A 15406-nucleotide genomic window follows, 5' to 3' on the forward strand; every position below is an offset into this window, starting at 1 on the left:
TCCCTCTGCTGCTTTCCAGCGGACACCAGGTATCAACAGGCTCTATGTTTTTGAGATCCGTGGCCTTGTTCAGAGACTTTCCCTCTTCCCTCTTTCTGTATTCCTCCCTCATGCTGGGGTTTCTACCCTTAAGTGTATCTGGAGACCTTACAGAGGTAGACACTGCACTGTGCTGGGAGAGCGCAGCCTTGGAAGCAGGCCAGCCTAGGCTCCAGCTCGATTTACTTTGCTTCAGCAGAGTAATGCAGCAGCTCAGCTAGTTTGTGATGCCAGCAGGTCTGTCCCCTCATTAGAGGTCTCAGAACTGTAGCACTGTGAAGGAGCAGTAAGGAGATTCCCACTCACTGTCGCTTCCTTTCTAAAAATGCCAAAGCTAAAACAGAACTAACACATCAGAGTTAGAGGATTAGAGAATTAGTTTTCTACTCAATGATGCCCTCTTGTATAGCATTTCTAGACAATTTGTCTGCCTCCTCGGTGACTTAAATCAGCCACAGAACTTTCTAAAACTTAAAAGAGGACAAGAAAGGAGGCAGAAGACTTCAGAACTCCATTAACTTGCCGCCTGCCTCAGTAATAGCGTGTGGGTGCTGCAGCTAACCACAGCTCTTTTGCTTTTAGAGCCCAGAGGCTCAACAGGACTCGCAAACAGCCGACAGAAGAGCTGTGACCACTCAAGGTAAAGACCTTGTGAAGTCTCCTCTTGAGAAGCAGGAAGACCTCCCAGCATTGCTTCTGCTTAAATGAGCCTCTCAGAGCATGTGCCGAGCACAGGAAGGAGCACCCTCATTCCTCCTTGTCTTTCTTCTGAAGCTTATGAACACCACTGGACAAAAAGCTAAAGCTTGTGCTTAAGTGTTTCACTTTGTAGGGATTACCCTAAAATTCACCTCACCTATGATGCCCAGGAAGCCAGGCAGGTCAAGCCCCGGGTGCTGCGCCTAGCTGTTTTCTCTTAGATACAGCTGCCTCTCTGGTCCCTGTCAGATCAGAATCCAGAAAAATCACATTTCCTTTGCCAGGTTTTCTCTGAGATGTGCAGACAGATGGCTGGTGTCCAGGGGTGCCCAGGACCACATTAATTTTCAGCTGGGATGGAAAGTTGGTGTGGTAACTAGGGCATGCATTTCCTGCAGTACTCAGGTCTTCTGTCAGCCGAGCCAGAGCCCTGCAGCAAACCAAGACCTGTAGCTATGAAAACAATTCATTCTCTTTTTTACATCTGATTTTTTTTTCTTTTAAGGATACCTCTTTTTTTCTTTTGAGAGTAGCACCCACATTATCTTGTAAGGTCATGATTTTATTTGGGGAGATAATTTGGTTTTCCTCTGTAGGCACCACAATGGGAGCAGCATTGCTGGAGGACTGGTGAAAGGGGCTTTGTCTGTTGCTGCCTCTGCGTACAAGGCCCTGTTTTCTGGGCCACCAGTCACTGCACAGGTCAGTGTGTGGTTTCTTTTCCTTAATTTCAGCCCCTTAGTCACTAGTGCAAATGGCAGTGTCTTTCTGTCTGGATTGGCAATAACTGTGTGTAGACATTCTCTTTAATGAACACACAGCCCTGCCGTTTCCTAGCGTTTTAATCAAGTCACTCTGGGGAGAAAAGGAAAAGAACCTAAGATTTGTGGAAGGCCTAATACATATACCGAGTGTTCTACAACAGTGTAGTGTAGGTACGACAGGGTGTGTAAGACACACAGTCCTGTCACATTACTAAAGGGAATTAGCAAAGCATACACATTTCCAGGACAGGACACTGTGTTAGTGCGTCTCCACCTACTAGGTTCAAGGCTTCCTGGGAGTTCGTATCTGAACTGAAGCCTAAAGCACAAAGCAAGTATATCCCAGGAAAATATTTTAATGCTGGTAGCGCTCACCTGTACTCCCAACAACTCAGGAAGCAGAAAGATTGCAAGTTCAAGGCCAGCCTGGGCTATGTAGTAAAACCTTTTCTCAAAATAAAATTTGAGAATATAAAATCATAAAAAGGGTACAGATGTAGTTTAATAACAGCACACTGGGTTCAGTGACAGGGTCTTGTCTTCTCCTTTGAAAGACAGAGTAGCTAGCTAGTAAGAGTTGAAAGTGAGTGGATAATGAATTTGATCTGAAGAGAAAAGACCAACTCTTAAGTGCTGGGGTTTTTAAGGCATAGGAAGGGTCTGTGGGGGTGGGGGTGGGGTTTGTTTGTTTTTGGAACAGTTTCTCTAAATATCTCCAGGCTAGCCAGGAATTTGAACTCACAAATTCACCTGCTTCTGAGAGCTGGGGCTAAAGGCATGTGGCTCAACACCTCCATTAACATAAAAGAGGTAGGAGCATCAGGACTTGGCAGTGACTAAGTGATTAAAAAGAGCTCAAGGATAAATCTCAAGCTTTAGCTTAGGTACTCGGTAGTATGCATTACAATGAGAAAGTGTGGCCAGGGCGATCTCAGTGAATAAAGGTGCTTGTTGCCAAGTCTTGACAACCAGAGCTCAATCCCTAGAAGGAGAGAACTGACTCCTCTGACATCCACATGAGCATCCCACACACAAACACATCATAAAAGATAATAAATGCACCCCCAAGTTAAAAAGAAAGTTTATTACTTGAATAGGAACAAACCTTGTCAGTTTTGCTTAGTGTTGTTTACAACTTATCCAGGTTAAAATAAAGCCGCCCAGTGTGCAGTTGGATCTGTACACTTCCATTACAGAGGAGAGGTTTGGCCTGAGGGCAACAGAAGGCTACTAAAACTGAACTTTAGAGGAAACAGGGCCACTGCTGGGACTTGGGGAGGTTTATAAGGGGTCAGTAAACAGTGCTAAATGCTGCAGAGAGCTGTGATCCGATGGTGAGGAATTTGACAATTGAAGTATGCCTTGCTAGCTACATGGGGGAGGAAGGTAAACACTAGTCTACATAAGGCAGAAAAAGTTGTTTACAAGACAAACAAGGCTGGCAAGCCCAGCAATGAAACATGTTATCAGTACAGATGAGAGGAAAGATTTTTGAGGTAGTAATGATAAAGAGAAAAAAATGTGCCAGGCACAGTGGTACCAGCCTTTAATCTCAGCACTCGGGAGAATCTCTGTGAGTTTGAGGCTAACCTGGTCTACAAAACAAGTTCCAAGACAGTCAGGAACACAGACTGTTTGAAAAACCAGAGACAGAGGAGAGAGAAGTACAAACATTAAACCTGTCAAGGGTGGTGGGTGTTAGGCTGTTCTAAAACAGGCAGAAAGAGGGAGAGTAGGGGTTACAGCTCAGTTACAAAATACATGTCTAGGGGTTGGGGATTTAGCTCAGTGGTAGAGCGCTTGCCTAGGAAGTGCAAGGCCCTGGGTTCGGTCCCCAGCTCCGAGAAAAAAAAAAAAAAAAATACATGTCTAGCATATGTGAGGATGAGGCCACATCTCTGAGTTCAAGAACATCTTAATATACATAGCAAGTTTGAGGACAGCCAGGACTATTTAGAGAGACTGTCTCGAAAATGGGAGGGGTGTTTCTGTAAATGGGTGTTAGCATCCTCTTTTTGAGATCATTTCTATTTTGAGAGTAAAAAGTCAAAAAGACTTACTTGTACGGCTGGTGAAGTTGGATGTCCCATGCCAGTCTCTGGAAGTCTTGCTCACATTTGCTCCATCACCACAGTTTCATGTTAACAAAGTCTTCAAGGCTTCTTGTCGTCTTCAGTTTTTACTTGGCGGAAGGTGGGTGGTTTCTGTTTGTTTGGGGGCTTGGATACGAGGGCTCACTCTGTAGCCGAGGCTCATCCCAAACCTCTGTTCTTCCCCAGGCTGGGATCATAAGTCTGAGGGCTGCTGAGCGTGCTGCTTGCAGCGAGTCCTCTGAAGCATTGTCCTCCTCGGTTACCCTCTCCTGCAGTTACACACATGGTCGGGGGCACTCTCGATCCCATGACTTGTTGGAAAGTTGTGTCCTTGCATCTGATTACCTAACACTTTGAATAAGGAGGAAAGACTAGGATGACAGTGTGATACAGATTTGCAAAGAAGCAAATTATACAGAAAAATGTCTCCTTGTCTTTGCACAGCCCGTCGTTTCTGAAGATCAGACCGCAGCCCTGATGGCCCATCTCTTTGAAATGGGATTCTGCGACAGGCAGCTGAACCTAAGACTGCTGAGAAAACACAATCACAATATCCTGCAGGTTGTGACAGAGCTCCTCCAAGTGAACAACAACGACTGGTACAGCCACCGCTATTGAGGACTGGCCTCGTATTAAATAACTGCCTGCCGCTCAGAGGTGGTCTGTGCCGTCATGTCATTGAGGTGTGGGTGGAAGCCCTTGCTTGCTTTTTAATCTGATGAATCTATGTCGAGCGTCCCTGAATTGTCAAAGCCGTACCTGTTACAGTATATTTTGGAGCAAATCAAAGGCCAGAACTTAAATTTTCACTTTCGAAATGGATGAATGGTAGGAAGACAGTTTTCAACTGATCTGGACAGAACTCTCTCTGCTGTAGTATGTGGAAGCATGTAACTTGGACTTCCTGTAGACTGCTTCTCCTTCTGCTTGTATTGAAGTTGAGTATTTTCCTTTGGTTCATATGGATGTTTTTAATGGGCTGTTAAATGTTAGTTTGGTTTTTCTGTTTTTTAAAGATTAACCTTGAATGTTTTCAAGAATTATTCTAATTTCTATAACCAACCCCAAGCTTCATAGCTATGTAAAGACAGCAGATCAAGAAAGTCATGTCCCTAAAAGACTTAGTAAATAAGTAACACTTTGCTTTCAGAAGACCTGGCAGGAACCTGGAAGGATGGCAGACATGCTGGTTAACCCACAGCACCTACTGGACAGCGTCTGTCAAAGTAACTCTGCATACATTTCTTAAGGAAAAATCCTGGGTAGTGTGAAATATTTTGCTAGTCCTATAAAGAGGGGGAAACCCACCTGTTGGTGAAAGGGAACATTAACATCATCTTTTTTTCTGACTGTCACAGCAGATGGTAAGGAGGACAGGTGTGTGTAAATATTCACATCAGTAAGGTTACGGTGCGAAGGAGGGGACACACATGCTGGTGACGTCTCGAATGTGTGTAATCCCCTTCTGAGGTGTCCAGCCAAGAGCAAGAAGTAGTGCTTGGGGGCTAACCCACAGAAAGGTCAGTTTACCACTACAGTAAATGGGAAGAAGCTTCCTTTCAGAGTTCTAGGTCTCATTTAGCTTATAAACGGGCACTTTGGGTACAGATGGGTACAGAGGTCACAACACTAAAGATTTTACTCCTGGTAAGAATTTGAGAGAAGGAATCTGGACTCCAGCTCAAAGGGGAAAGATAGGTGAAATAGTATTATTTAACTTAGTTGGTATTTATAATAAATGGCGATTTTAATTACTCATAATATGTTTATTTACAGTCTAACTCTTGAATGCTTCTAAATAAACCACAATTCAAACTGCAACCAACCAGGCTGTTTCTTGTTTAAAACGTTTTCATGGGGTTTGGGGTAAAGGCAGAGAGAGCCAGCCGCATGGTGTGGATAATTGAGTGGATTTGGAGTTGGACCGTTTTGACCATCTGGGTCCACTTGTTCGATCCGTTGTACTTGTACATAGTCACTTAAAGAATTGTGAATACAAGTTCTTTGAAACTCTTACCTGGACTAGTTTTGATCCTTGTGATAGCAGCATTTGTCCTGGAAGCCGGAAGCGTCTTCCGGCGGCGTACGCCGCAGCTCAGAAGGAGGGGGCGGGGCCGAGGGGCGGGGCCGAGCCGGCTCGGACTCTGAGCCTGTGATAAACGTGCTGCTCCCGCTGCTCCCGCAGTTTCGATTATGCTGAGGGCGTTGTCAACTTCTGGTAAGGCGTCCCCAGGACCCCATCTTTTTTCCCTTTACAAAGCAAGAATCAGAGATGCTTGGACTTTCTTGACGCCCAAAACATAGTCCCCAAATTTGACTAACGGCCAGTGTGGTGGGATTTAAAATCCTTCCTCCGTGAAGTCCTACCTTTCCTTCCTTGCCCACCATAGGAGAATCTCCTAGTAAAAGGGAACTTGACCCTCCCGGTAGGCAAGAGTCCCTACTCCCTACCTTCGGCACATTCACTCTCTCAGGTCTCTCTAAAGGGAGCTGATGGCCTCCACCCTACCCTAGAGGCCCTTCTCCCAAAGGAGCATTCCAGAAAACCCAATCTTGCTGCCGAGAAGAGCCTGGAATCCTAGATCTAAACCAGGTGAGTGAGGGTCTTTATTTTAGCCCAGGAAAACCTGAATGTGACCTAGTGAGCTACCACTTCATCCCAGCCCCTACTCCTCAGGGATTCGGGGGAAAGTTCAGATTTAGCCTTGACCTTTCCTTTTTTTTTTTTTTTTTTTCCGGAGCTAGGGGACCGAACCAGGGCCTTCCGTTTGCTAGGCAAGCGCTCTACCACTGAGCTAAATCCCCAACCCCAACCTTGACCTTTCCTAATGAAGAACAGACTCCCGAGATCTCAGAAAGCAATGAAGACCAGATCTAGGCTCCCTCCCAGTCCAGTTTCACAGGGTTTCTTAGCCTCAGTTTCACCTCTTAAGAAACCCTACTTTCGGGGTTGGGGATTTAGCTCAGTGGTAGAGCGCTTGCCTAGCAAGCGCAAGGCCCTGGGTTCGGTCCCCAGCTCTGAAAAAAAGAAAAAGAAAAAAAGAAACCCTACTTTCCAGCCGGACTCCCGAATGGGAGCTGCCTTCCACACTCCCAAGCGGACTTCAGGCATATCTTCCCTGGCGCTCTGAGATTTCTACAGAGTAATCACTTGATTAGGAAAGACAAAAGGACCCTTAGCGACTGCTATGGTTCCTGCCCCTAGTCCTACTCAGCTTCCCCTTCTTGGAAATAAATAACAGCTCAGCTTTTCCTGGTTAAAAAAAAAATTTATACATTCACTTACAGAAGTCCCTTAAATTGAAATAACTTCTGCTTTTTTTTTTTTTTTTTTTTTTTGGTTTCTCTGAATTGAACTCTTTAAAAAAAAAAAAAAAAAAAATCCTCAAGGCACTGCCCAAACCTTTCTTCCCTAAGCAAAAGCTTGCTTAGAGAATGATAGGGCTTCTTGCCAATCTTAAAACCTTAAAAGCTGGCATCCATGCTAATAGGCTGAGAGCTCTGAAACCTTGTTTTATTTCTTAGTGAAAAATCCCACTGAACTATGGGTAAGGCATTCTCCCAGCTCACCTCTCAGAAGGATGAGGATGAGTCTATCCTACCTGATAACCCTGCCATGGCCAGCAAGGCTGCCAACTACTTCAGCACTGGTAACAGCAAGCTGTCACACTCCTGTGTGCCTTGTGAAAAGGCTGCGAGTACCAGCTTTGTGACTTGTCCTACCTGCCAAGGCAATGGGGAGATCCCCCAAGGTGAGTAGCCCAAGGCTCTGGAAATATCCTAGAAACCAGGGAGTGAGCCAGACCTGCCCCTCTGAAGCTCCTGGAGTAGAGAGACCTCACCTGCTGAGTCTGAGGCTGAACAAGAAAAAATATCCAGGTCGTGCCGTGGTTCTGTTCCTCAGCTTCTAGCAGAAAGTGGCTTGTTTGTTTGTTCCTCGAGCCAGTGTCTTGGGGTTTAGGAAGTTAAAAATGACCTCAACAAAGGAATGGGACACCTCTGACTTTCCTAGTGACTCAGTGTTTCTTCATACCTGGTAATGGCAGTCACATTCGTCTTTGAGCTGAAAGCTAGGGGGTCAACTTCGTTGTTGATGGTGTTCTCAAGCCTGCTGTGGGACAGAGGCATCGTGTTCTGCCACCGCTAGATGGAATAGAGGGATACTCGGGGGAGGCTGGCATAGGACATATTTGTCACAGGCACTTCTTGGCATTCTCTCTCACTCTCTTTCCCTCTGCAGAGCTAGAGAAGCAGCTGGTGGCCCTCATCCCTTATGGAGACCAAAGGCTGAAGCCCAGACGCACGTGAGCTTTATACATCCTTAGGGGCTGCCTCACCTGTCTCTCCTCTTTTGATCTCCTGATTTTTTCCCCCATGAGTTTTCATCTAGAAACCTGCGTCCCATTATGCTCAAATTTATATGAATGTGTTTCCAAGGATCGCCCTTGGTTAAGAATGATCGTATTAGCAGCTGGGATTGTAGCTCACTGATAGTGTGTTTGCTTAGCCAGCATGCAAGAGGGCCCAGGTTTGATCTTTAGCAATAAATACATGTCATAGTTTTGCTAATAAACTTTATTTCATAATGTAGACAACATATTGGAATATCATACCCCATAAATATGTACACTTACATGTCAGTCAAAATATAACAAAAAATAAGGCAGCACAGATTATAGTAGGTATAAGTTAAGGCCATTTCATGGCCGTGCGAATCCTTCCATGAGAGAACCAATCCCCCTGGTCGCCGCTCCCTTTGCTATTGCAGTGTAGATCTTCCATTCTTCCTAAGAGAGATTGAAAACCAGCTGCTCAGATCTGTTCTGGAACAGTTTGGAACCTTGGAAGCAGCCCTGGGCTTCAGTCTGGTGCCCATGATCCTGCATGTGGTCAGCATTCATTAAACATAAATCAGTGTCACCCCCTCCAAAGACCCTCAGCTTCCGCCTGAGAGCTGTTGCACACCTCCTCCCCCGCCACTGCACTAAAAGTCGAAACTATCCCGGGAGATGGCTCAGCAGGTAGAGGTGCTTGCCCCCGAGCCTGACGACCTGAGTTCAAACTCCAGGCCTCACATGGTATGAGCGAACTAACGCCCACAAGTATCCCTCTGTGATAAAACTAGAAACAAGGAGTGTCCCTCATAAAATGCAGAGTTCTGTCTCTTTTAATTCATATCTCCGATTGAACAGTGTGCATAAAGGGTATCCCATTCAAAGTTTTGACTTTAACTAAATATTAAAACTCAGAGCTCTCAAATAATCATGGACCGGCTCCCAGTAGTGATAGTAGCCTTCGTTGAGATCCTGCTGTGCACCAGGAACAGGGGATTAGTAATTTTTTTTTCCTCCGTTGACCATAGGAAATTCTGTGAAACGGATACAATTATCTCCACTTTATCCTGGGCTTTGAAGATGTTAAGTAGTGTCACTTGCGTCGTGTCCATGGGGATAGAGAGCTGGGAGTGGAAGCCAGGTTGTTCCAATCCCGTGCTAAACCACAGCTAGAGTGCTAAGAGTGTCGTTGCCAGCTATGTGCAAGAGAAAGCCAGTTGTCTGGAGAGGAGGGAATAGGGGACTGAATCCCCTCCAAGTTTCCTTGGTGTTCATATTTCTCTCATGGGGGTGGGGCATGCTTTCCCACAGGAAGCTCTCTGTGTTCCTGGCCGTGACCATCTGCCTGCTGATTTTCTCCCTCACCATCTTTTTCCTGTATCCACGGAACATTGTTGTGCATCCTGTAGGCCTCAACTCCTCTACGGTCGCCTTCGATGAAACTCATGTACAGCTCAACATGACGGTATGTGGTAGCTGCTCCCCATTCCACCCCCACTTTCTTCCCCCAAACACCTCTGTGTAGCCTATGGTGTGGGTACCAAGGATCTTGTGGCATGCAGAAGATTCCGAGGCAACATGAGTCCCGTAGTAGATTGTATGGCATTGGGACTCCAAACAGTGGAGAATCAGAATCTGGGCCAGATCGATCACAGGGAAGAATAGAGATGTCCAGAAAAAAAAATGATGAGAAATAGAGCAGGGTAAAAACTGGATACTGGAGGGCTGGAGAAATGGCTTGGCATTTCTTGGCTGTTCTTCCAGAGGATCCAGGTTCAATTCCCAGCACTCATAAGGCAGCTCACACTGCCTGTAATCCAGTTCCAAGTGATTTGACATCCTCACACAGAAACTCGTGCAGGCAAAACACCAAGGCACATAAAAATTAATCATTTTAAAATCTGGCCAGGTGGTGGGGGTGCACACCTTTCATCCAAGCAGTCAGGAGACAGAGAAAGGCAGATCGCTGTGAGTTCAAGGCTGGCCTGGTCTACAAGAGTGAGTTCCATGACAGTCAGGGCTATACAGAAAAACCTTGTCTTAACACACACACACCACACACACACACAAACATTCGTGGATCCTGAGCCAGCAACTTTAATGAGTAGGTTCTCACTGTGTTGTCTAAGTTGAGTCTTAAATTCCTGGGCTCAAGTGACCCTCTCAGTCTCCAGAATAACTGGAACTGTAGGGGTGCACCACAGAACCCAACCCAGTCACTCCTGAAAAGTGACCTTTGCCTTTAAGAGCCTTCAGAGTCCTTTGTACCTGAGGCCAAAAAAGGGTAGGATGGGACTCAGGCCAAAGAGACAGGCTGCTGCTTGTCTTCTCCCTTCCATGGAGAGCCATCGTCACCGTTTCTTCTCTGAAGTGGAAAGTCAAGGATTCTTTGGGAAGTGGTTGCATGTCGAGTGAAGGAACATTTGGTTAAAGTGGACACAGGTGAAAGGCTAAGGCAGACTCGTGAAGGGACGTTTCACTGAAGCAGACACGGGAGAGAGGATGTTCTGCTAAAGCAAGCATGTGAAAGGACACGTGACGAACTATCCTTTGCTAACAACACTCATGTGTTGGTCCGCCTTACGTTGCATAGTTGAACTGCATTTGTCAGGACACAATACATAGAAATGAACCAAAGAACTTCTGGTGGTGTGCTGCAGTTTCTGGCCACTTCCGAGGACTCGGGCTGATTAGATACACGGACTGAAGGAAGCCACATGGAGAACACATGATGTTTGGAGAGAGTATAAATAGGACTCCATGGAATGACAGAGGCCGAGCTTCGTTTGCTGGTACAGCTAGCTGTGCGAGGCTTGTGGGTCTCACATCTACGCTGATTTTTGTTTCTCTGGAAGAGGCACAGCCGAGAACAACTCCTGGCGTTCCTGTTGGTCCCTCCTACTGACTTGAGGCAAGGCTGAGGCCTGGCTGTCTTGCTAAGTCATGTCACTACTGTTGCTAACTCTACCACACTGGACTGCTGGTGTATCCGTGAGGTGTTTGCGAGTGGATCGAGCTGCTGCTGACCTGTGAACTGAACTGCTGGTTTCCAGGCAACACAGATGGGTGTTGCTCCAAAGAACCTTTCTAAACAGGTCCACTTCCTCTGTATCCTTTTCTGGTTGCTCCGTATCCTTTCTTTTCTACTACCTCTCTGGTGGATGGTGGGCTACAAGGGAAGTTAAAGCCATCATTAAAAATAAGTTTTGAAAAAATTAAGATTACACTTCTCCTTGCTGTCATCTCCAGAATGTCCTGAACATCACCAACAGCAACTTCTATCCCGTCACAGTGACACAGCTGACAGCCGAGGTGCTCCACCAGACCTCTGTGGTAGGCCAGGTTACCAGCAGTTTCCGCCTGCACATTGGCCCTTTGGCCAGTAAGCAGGTAATTTCCCTCTTCCTGGCCAGCCCTACACACGGGCGTGCAGTGTGGTACTGGAGAGGGGGCAGCCTCAGATGCAGCTCACCTTGTGCCTCTTTGGTTGACAGATGCCTTACGAAGTTGCCAGCAGGATTTTGGATGAAAACACATAGTGAGTATCCCTTAGTCTCCTCTCTTCCTACCCTTTCTTGGTTTAAAAACCCAGTTAATATTAAGCGAAGGGCTGGTGAGGTAAAGGTGTTTGCCACCGTGACCTGAGCTTAATCTTCTAGCCTTGCATGATAGGAAGAGAAAGAGAACCCACTCCCACAATTGTCCTTTGATATCCACACGTATGCCATTACTTGAGTGTGCCTACACTCAATGTTTTTGTTGTTGTTGTTGTTGTTTTTGTTTTTTGAGACAAGGTTTCTCTGTGTAGCCCTGGCTGTCTTGGAACTTTTTTTTTTTTTTTTAAGATTTATTTATTTATTATATGTAAGTACACTGTAGCTGTCTTCAGACACACCAGAAGAGGGCATCATTACAGATGGTTGTGAGCCACCATGTGATTGCTGGGATTTGAACTCAGGACCTCTGGAAGAACATTCAGTGTTTTGTTTTGTTTTTTTTTCCGGAGCTGGGGACCAAACCCAGGGCCTTGCACTTGCTAGGCAAGCGCTCTACCACTGAGCTAAATCCCCAACCCCACATTCAGTGTTCTTGACCACTGAGCCATCTCTCCAGCCTGGAACTTACTCTTTAGACCAGGCTGACCTCAAACTCAGAGATCTGCCTGCCTCTGCTTCCAAAATGGTTGGATTAAAGGTGCAAGCCACACCACCCAGCTACTAAATGTATTTTTAAAATTTAAAAAGTCCGGGTTGGGGATTTAGCTCAGTGGTAGCGCTTGCCTAAAGGCCCTATTTCCCCAGCTCGAAAAAAAAAAGAACCAAAAAAAAAAAAAAAAAAAAAATTTAAAAGTCTCCACTTTCTGATTCCTGATTTCCTGGTTGCTTCAGACTCAGGAACCTGCCTCAGGACTGCCCTCTTGTGGCTAGGACTGCAATGTGCAAGGGTAAAAGTCCACACAGCCTCTTCCGGTTGGACATGGATTAGAATAGGGTGGACTTTTGTTAATCTTTATGTGAGTTGGACTCTTTGGATCTCTGTAGAAGAATAATATCTAGTTTTCTGCCAAGGGAGAGGTCAGCATGTGCCTGGGCCAGGAACATGGATGGCCAGGCTCATCCTAGAGACTAAGGGCTAAGGGTGACATCTGAGAGGCTCCTGGTGGGAGGCAAGAAAATGTGTGCATTGTAACTTGTAAGTCAGTCCCCTCTTTGAGTTTCCTGACCCCATCTGCTCACTGTAAAACAAAGCTCAATGTCTCATCTCTTCTGTCCCCCCACCCCCCCCTTCTCTCAGCAAAATCTGTACATGGCCGAAAATCAGAGTCCACCATATCCTTGTGAATATCCAGTAAGTATGCTGTGGAATTCCTATGTCCCCACTCCCACTTCAGTCTCGCCTTAGCTGTATTTCACCAAGTAGAGAAAGAGCCCTGGTAGCTGATATCATGAGTCTGTGTTAGCTCCGGAGATTAGCAAGTCCTAGGGCCTGTTCCGGATCTTTCTTATCTTATACAGATCCTGCTCATGCGCCCTGTCTGGAGCTTCCAGAACACGTGAGGCAGCTGCCTCAGTGTCCTGGCACAGCAGGGAGCAGAAGGAAGTGGGAGGAAGATCTTAGGAAACCAGCCTCACACACTCTGTAGAACCAGGCCAAAGCTATGCTTTCCCTCCAGACTTTACAACAAGCCCTACTTCCCCTCCAGGGGTGCTCTGACCTGCTCCTACCTGACCCATCCACAACAGCTACCCTTCGAGAGCTTCGAATATGTGGACTGCAGAGAAAACATGTCAATGCCCCATCTAGAGCTCCCTCACCCAGCCTGATCTGTCTGCTGCCCTTCTACACCAGGCACCTGCAAGCGGGACTGCAGCTCCGCTCCATGGAGCTCTAGGAAAGACTGTAGTGACTTTGTTGGAGGAAACGTCCTGCTTTTGTCTGTGCCTTCCCCTAACACCCTCAGTGCATGGAGCTCCTGTAACAATGTCCTAGTTCCTGAGTCCTCAGATCCCCAGGAGTCACTTGTGATGAGTGTCATCGTGCAGACAGGATGTCATGTCATCGTGGTCCGTGTGTGGAGGAATGGCTAACTTGGCATCGTCTTGGGACTGAGCATGTTGGTTACCCAGCTCCACCCAGGTGGATCTTCAGTTGGAATGTAGTTCTAGCTACACTTCGCAACATGGATGGATCTTTTTCAAGTTTTCCTCTCAGTAATAAGTGGCTTTCCGGACATCCAGTGCTGTGTCCGCGGTCGTCTTAGGTGACTATAAATGTTCTCCTGTGCTGTTCTGCTTTGGCCATTTGATAATGATGGTGATGGCCTGGTTCTCTCAGTGAGAGGTAGACAGTATGGTCCTCATCCTTCCTGGTTCGGGACGCTGTCCCTGGTTTCCAGGAAGGCAAATTACAGCATCTAAACCTCTCTGTAGAACAGCTCTAATGCTGTCTTCACAGCAGAAGCCAAGTAGCTGAGGGGGAGCCATCTGGTCTACCTTAGAGCAAAGGCAGAGCCATTTGAGGTGGTCTTTATTAAAGGAAAATGTCTAAGCCTGTGTGAGTGGACACAGGTAGGACAGGCAGTTGAGTAGGCCCAGGGGCTCTGTTCAGAAAGCCTGAAGGACATAAGCTATTGATATCAGGCCAACGCCATGGGGCTCTCGTATATTCTCTGCATCAGGCCCCCTCGGTCCCCGAGGCCTCTGCCGTCCTCTGGGATGTGACTGTGAAGAGTGACAGATTCACCAGATTTTTTCCTTCCTTGCCCGTAACTCCCAGTTTTTTACTGGACCCCAGGTAGAGATGTCTGTGTTCTGGGAGAGCAGGAACATGTGTTCTCTGAAGCCAGCCTTTGCCGGCGAAAGGCCACGTGGTTGGGGAAGGCTGAATTTGAAGTAAGGATGCAAGGAAACGATGATGTCAGAACTGTCTAACTAGCCTGACTAGCCTGGGGATACAAGGAGGGAGAGGAAGTCTGTCGTCACCGAGCTTTCCCTCCTGGGTAGCCAGGGTTGAGGTGTATCAACAGAACTGAGATCGAAGTGTACAAACCAACAAATGTAAAAGATTTCTAACAATAAATTGTTATTTAGCCATGCTGAAGGGAAAGAGCTATTCCTGGACAGAGAAGTGAGGGGTGCTGTGTTCCACATCCCACCAAGTATTTGATTTTGTGTGCGTGCATGCGCACGTGTGTGGAGGTCAAAGCACATCCTTGGGTGTTCTTCCTTGGGTACTTTTTTTTTTTTTTTTTGTATTTTATTTTGAGACAGAGTCTCACTGGGTAGCCCTGGCTGTCCTGGAACTCACTATGTAGACCAGGCTAGCCTCAAACTTACAGAGATCTGCCTGCCTCTACCTCTCAGGCTGGGACTGTGTCCCTGTGCCAGGCACTATCTTTACGAACAGTCACATTTACGAACAGGGTAGCTAGTTACATCCGACTCCCTAGTGCTCGGGTAGGGAGCATGCGCCACCAAGCCCAGCTTTCCTTACATGATGTCTCAGTTATGGTTTTATTCCTGCAACAAAAACACCACGACCAAAAAGCAAGTTAACGCGAAAATGGTTTATTTGGCTTACACTTCCAGATCACAATCCATCTTTGGAGGAAGTCAGGACAGGAGCTCACACAGGTTGAGAACTTGAAGCAGGAGTTGATGCAGAAGCCATGGTGTGTGTGTGTGTGTGTGTGTGTGTGTGTGTGTGTGTGTGTGTGTGTGTGTGTGTGTGTGTGTGTGTGTGTGTGGGGATGCTGATTACTGGCTTGCTCAACCTACCTACGTTCTTATATTTTTGGTTGTGAGCCTAGCCTTTAACAGCTGAGCCATCTCTCCAGCCCTCAACCTACTTTCTTAGAGAGCCCAAGACCACCAGCCCAGGGATGGTGACACCCACCACTAGCTGGGCCCTCCCTCCCGCCTTGATCACTAATTGAGAAAATGCCCTACAGCTGGATCTCATGGAGGCATTTCCTCAA

The 15406-nt window shown here is 46.7% G+C and overlaps 2 protein-coding genes across 4 annotated transcripts in view; both read left to right on the forward strand.

Moving 5' to 3' along the window:
• The window catches only part of Nbr1 (NBR1 autophagy cargo receptor), a 28038-nt gene extending 22622 nt beyond the window's left edge, over nt 1-5416 (forward strand). The window contains exons 21-23 of one of the 2 annotated variants that reach the window (XM_032914457.1): nt 622-679; nt 1335-1440; nt 4040-5416. In XM_032914457.1, the coding sequence (XP_032770348.1) occupies nt 622-679; nt 1335-1440; nt 4040-4213 (338 nt within the window). In that variant the 3' untranslated portion in view covers nt 4214-5416. The remainder of the gene's footprint in view (nt 1-621; nt 680-1334; nt 1441-4039) is intronic. The other variant, XM_032914458.1, reaches the window with a different exon arrangement.
• Nucleotides 5417-5729: 313 nt separating this feature from the next.
• On the forward strand, nt 5730-13666 carry Tmem106a (transmembrane protein 106A). Of its 2 annotated transcripts, XM_032913814.1 has the most exons (9): nt 5730-5813; nt 6070-6188; nt 7121-7347; nt 7836-7899; nt 9241-9394; nt 11179-11319; nt 11424-11467; nt 12724-12777; nt 13133-13666. In XM_032913814.1, exons 3-9 carry the CDS (start codon nt 7140-7142, stop codon nt 13251-13253), a joined length of 786 nt encoding a protein of 261 aa, XP_032769705.1. In that variant the 5' UTR covers nt 5730-5813; nt 6070-6188; nt 7121-7139; the 3' UTR covers nt 13254-13666. The 2 variants fall into 2 exon arrangements, with proteins under 2 accessions (XP_032769705.1, XP_032769704.1); XM_032913813.1 differs by having other exon boundaries at nt 5780-6188.
• The last annotated feature ends 1740 nt before the right edge of the window (nt 13667-15406 follow it).

This window comes from Rattus rattus, chromosome 9, assembly GCF_011064425.1.
Source record: "Rattus rattus isolate New Zealand chromosome 9, Rrattus_CSIRO_v1, whole genome shotgun sequence".
Taxonomy (NCBI): Eukaryota; Metazoa; Chordata; class Mammalia; order Rodentia; family Muridae; genus Rattus; species Rattus rattus.